At 36.7% G+C, this 4,504-nt stretch overlaps 1 protein-coding gene across 1 annotated transcript in view; it reads right to left on the reverse strand.

Annotated features, from left to right (window-relative positions):
• Nucleotides 1-22: 22 nt before the first annotated feature.
• The window catches only part of LOC108377071 (CREB-binding protein-like), a 12,221-nt gene continuing 7,739 nt past the window's right edge, over nucleotides 23-4,504 (reverse strand). Inside the window, exons 4-6 of the mRNA XM_017633339.1 lie at nucleotides 1,514-1,624; nucleotides 437-1,385; nucleotides 23-359 (exon numbers count right to left, since the gene is read on the reverse strand). Coding sequence (XP_017488828.1) covers nucleotides 51-359; nucleotides 437-1,385; nucleotides 1,514-1,624 — 1,369 coding nt within the window. The 3' untranslated portion in view covers nucleotides 23-50. The remainder of the gene's footprint in view (nucleotides 360-436; nucleotides 1,386-1,513; nucleotides 1,625-4,504) is intronic.

Genomic DNA, 4,504 nt, shown 5'->3' on the forward strand with positions numbered 1-4,504 from the left:
CAAAAAAGTGTGCCGTAAAGTTAAAGTTCGCAAATTTACTGATAACGCAATCAGAACGACGTCAAGAAAACACTGCGCACATGTATGAGGCAGGCATGGGTATAGTTATTTTTAAAGAATGCGCTTACCGCTAAGCTTGCAGCTGACTGCGCCGAGTGCAGACGTATCACAAAGAACACCTCCTTGTGCTTCTCCATTGTGGCATAGATCTTGGCAGAGAGGTCATTGCCTGTCTGCTGTTCATTGGTTTTCTTATTGTTTTTGCGCTGTGCAGCTTTCGATTTATTTGACTTTTTCGCTTTCTTTTGCCCCTTTTTCTTGCCATCACCGCTCACTTCATTATCTTCAATGGAGAATATCTGTCGAGCAAAATAATAAATACATATATGGTTCAAATTCATATAATTTTATGTAATTCTAAAAGCAAAAATCTTACATTGGCCGCTGCTGCCGCTTCTGCTGCTTCAGCCTGTTTGCGTTTCTCCTCTTCCTCCTGGTCCAACTCTTTTATACTTTCTTCCAGTACATTGGGCCAGAAATCTCCCTCGAAGTAGGGCAGCTCAGCCGCTGAAGTCAATTTATCTTCCATGGCCTGCTTCAAAATATCTTTGTAATCCTGTATGGTACGCTCAATCATGCCCTTGTCCAACATCTTTTTGTACCATTCCTGCAAACGTTTCGGCTTTGGTATTTTCTGATCCGTCGGGTGACAATGGAAAATGTAGTCGTCGCCCTCGGATGGTGGACAAGCCCAAATGTGCGCCATTGTGTAACCAAGTTGCTTGACATAATCCATATAGCCTAGCAAAATTTCGTGATACACTGCGGTACGATACTGACGCGGTCTAAAGAAATGCACCGAATCCAAATAGGCAATATAAACGCGCCGTGTATTCGGTTGTGGACATTCCGATCCATATTCTTGCACATGCATGCCAAAGAAACACACATCGACGCCGTCCACCTCCTCAAAGGCAAATAACGCTTTCGCACGATAAGGAAACTCTGAAGACATTTCGCCATTATCGACGAATCGTCGACGCATGCCCGGTTTTACTTCTACGCATTTGTCCGACGACGATACAACGCGGATGTGAACCTCACCAGCACCAGCTTCTTTCTTCTTCAAGAAGTTATTCACACGCGTTTCAATGTAAATACCAAGTTTTGTAGTGGGCAAACGCTTAGCATTAAACTTGTTCTCCTTTCGTTTGGAATTCTTCTTTTTCAGACAGTTATCACACACGAAACCACCCGGCCAAATCGTATCTAGCCAAAGGACGCAAATTTGATGTTGCTTGCGACCACATTCCTGGCAATCGACAAACGGCTCTAATTCTAAGTGATCATTTTTCATCTCTCTAAACTGATCTTTACGTATTTGACTGGCGTTTGCGTTCGAATAATGTAAAAACAACAAAAGATATCGAATTAAAATTAGGACGGAATATAAAAAAGAAAAAAATGTTTCAAAGCCTTTAATTGATACTAAAGGATTACTTTTACTACTTACGTCTGCGACTGCTGCGGATCATCACCCAATGTGACCGTGTCTCCTTGAATGTCGTTGAAGCATTTTTGACAGAAGGTGTATCTGTTTGAGGCAACACCATAATCCTTTAGACTTTAGTATTTACAAGACCAATACAAATTTAAACAATGTTTGTATATTTTTGATTGTTTATTATGATGTGTGATCGCGTCCCAATAACAAAGCGTGAGCATAAGCAGGTGGAAGGAGATCGGATGAACGTTGCGAAAAAAAAAACAAAAACAAAAAACGATACGAGAACCAATGGCAGATGATTGTTGATGCGAGCGTTTCGTGCGTTTTTAAGGACGTTCGTTTTGCCATATCACGTACAACCCAAATGCGTTGAGTTTGGGGATGTGTAAGTGTGTGGGTGTTGAGAATGCAGTATTAATGCGTGTGTACGTATGTGCATCGATCGTGAGTGAAAGCGCAAAAGTATGTGGGTGGTGGTGGTTAGGCATTTTTGGCAGACGGTTTACACAGTAGGTTTAAAGATGTTATTAATAAGCGTATAGTTGTAGGGAGTAAGCGATCAGCATTTGAAAACAGCAACAGCGATATCGATGGTTATAAAAAAAAATATATTTTTGTTGTTAACAATAAGCACGAGTATGTGAGCAATATTGGATTCGGTCGATGGTTGTTTATGGATGGATAGATTTAATTTGGTGGTTGTTCAATTTTTTGGTTAGAATTGCGTTTTTTGTTATTAGACGTTACAAACGCAATGAACCATTACCACAAGAATTTTATATATTTTTTATTTATGGATATTGCAAAGGAATAGAAGAAAATAAAAAAACAACGAGGTTGACATTAGAATTGATTGGTAATAAACTATAAATAAAGGCGATGTCACTAAACAGCTACAAATAGTGTACTTTTAAATACTGTATTATATGAATATTTGTTACTTTATTTACAGTTTCAATAAGGTTAATAAATATACATAAATAATTTGGTACTAATAAATAATGAAAAAATTAATACATCAAATTAAGCATTCAGTGCATGCATGCGGGTAAAATATTTAAATGTCATCACGAGCTATTTTGTTTTAAATTTGCTTCATTAAAGACTAAATTATAGTTTATATCGATGCTCTGCAATAACACACAATTCCAAATTAAAAAAAAAAAGTCCCTTACTACTGTTAAGTGTCTCTTATCTCTGATCTATGTCTCATCGATATCTAATCTTTACTACTTACTTTAGGAAGGATTAGACACGAATCAGACAAGGATTAGAGATATGAGCCACTTTGCAGTAGCAAGTTTTTTCAGGGACCAAACATAACAGTTGTTGATGAAAACTGTCATGTAAAAATTCACGATGAAGGAAATGTTCTTCAACTAAGCGATACATACCAATCAAATTTGAAAATAAATTTTTATTTGCAATTTGTATGCAAAATTAAAAAGTATAGATAACAATTATTTTTATATTTTTAAATTATATGTCCGAAATAACAATTATTTTTGATTTTTATATTACATATATGTCTTAGATAACAGTTATTGAAGACTTTTATTTATAAAACTCATCAATAAAAATCAGTCAGTGACTTTTACTTTTAAAAGTCATTAATATAAATCAGTCACCGACTTTTCTTTTTTAAATCATTCGCATAAAAGTCATTAACATTTTTCACAGTTAAGTTGCTGGAAAACAAAAGTTTACTACGACTTATACTACTGACTTATAACTATAATTTAAAAAATAAAGGTCAGTGACTGATTTTATTTACGACTTTTATAAATAAAAGTCTTCGATAACTGTTATCTAAGACATATAACTTCAAAAATCAAAAATAACTATTATTTGCAGATTATTTAGATAGAAATCAAAAATAATTGTTACTTTGGATTTATAAAATAAAGTTCATAAATAACTGTTATTTAAAGAGTAATTAAATAAAAGTCAAAAAATAATTGTTAAAGAGCAATTTTTTTAATAAGAGTAGTAACTGTTGTGGTCCCCGAGTTTTTCTTTTTGATTTTGAACTGTGCAAAACTTTGGCTATTACGAGCACACCTCCGACACCGAAGACAGGCTGATCGACTTTTCCACGGCTTGGAACATGATAGTTATACAGTAGTACGAGCATCAAAACATCCACAAAGCCACGTGGGTGTCTCGTGATCAAAGAACGAAGGACAAAATTGATCCCATTGTGATAGGCGGAAGAAGCGATTCGAGCGAGGCTCGAAAATTCTAACGGAAAATAAGGCAGACGTTCAAAGTATTCTTGAGCTTTTGAATGACCACACAGGCGGCGCATTTTACAAAGAAAAAAAGAAACCCACACCACTGAACATGGATCAAGATCACGCTCCTCCATTAGACCAATGCTATGTGAAGCGGACGGCATGCCGCCTAAGCTGTCCAAAGCTGCCGACAAAGAAGTGGTTGGGTGCATGTACCAGCGCTTTTTGCGCTAATTACAGCCATATGAACATAGTGCAGCAAATAATGTCGTACGAGTGAACGCAAATGCGGCAGCCCTAAAAATATTCAACGCGGAACCCTCTAGTGGTAGGAGAGGACGAAGAATACCTCATCTGCGATAGATATGCCAGGTGGAGGACTTGGTTTCACTTGTAATAAAAGAGAAACGACTGACGTTCGTTGGACTCGACCAAAATTGTTTAGGCAAATTCAATTTCTAAAGAACATGATGTACCTAACTAAGTGTAAAGTGGGGGAGGTACACTTTTGGTATTTCATTATTACATTTGTTTTGGTTAAAGGACAAGACATTCTTGAATGTAAGAGCGAGGTTTTGCCAAAAACTTGGCAAAATATAATCGCCTAATATTATAGTCAGACGGCAACGGTTATGGCTCAGTTATGCATACTTGGCATTGCATGAAGGTTGTCGTCACATAAGGAATCTGTTAAATGAGCTTTGCGTGTAAGCGGTTACCCAACGCACACCATTACATATGTAGATGTCTGTTGGTTTTTTTA

The sequence above is a fragment of the Rhagoletis zephyria genome, unplaced genomic scaffold (genome assembly GCF_001687245.7).
Source record: "Rhagoletis zephyria isolate East Lansing unplaced genomic scaffold, Rhagoletis_zephyria_1.1 Rzeph_scaffold_11426, whole genome shotgun sequence".
NCBI lineage: Eukaryota > Metazoa > Arthropoda > Insecta > Diptera > Tephritidae > Rhagoletis > Rhagoletis zephyria.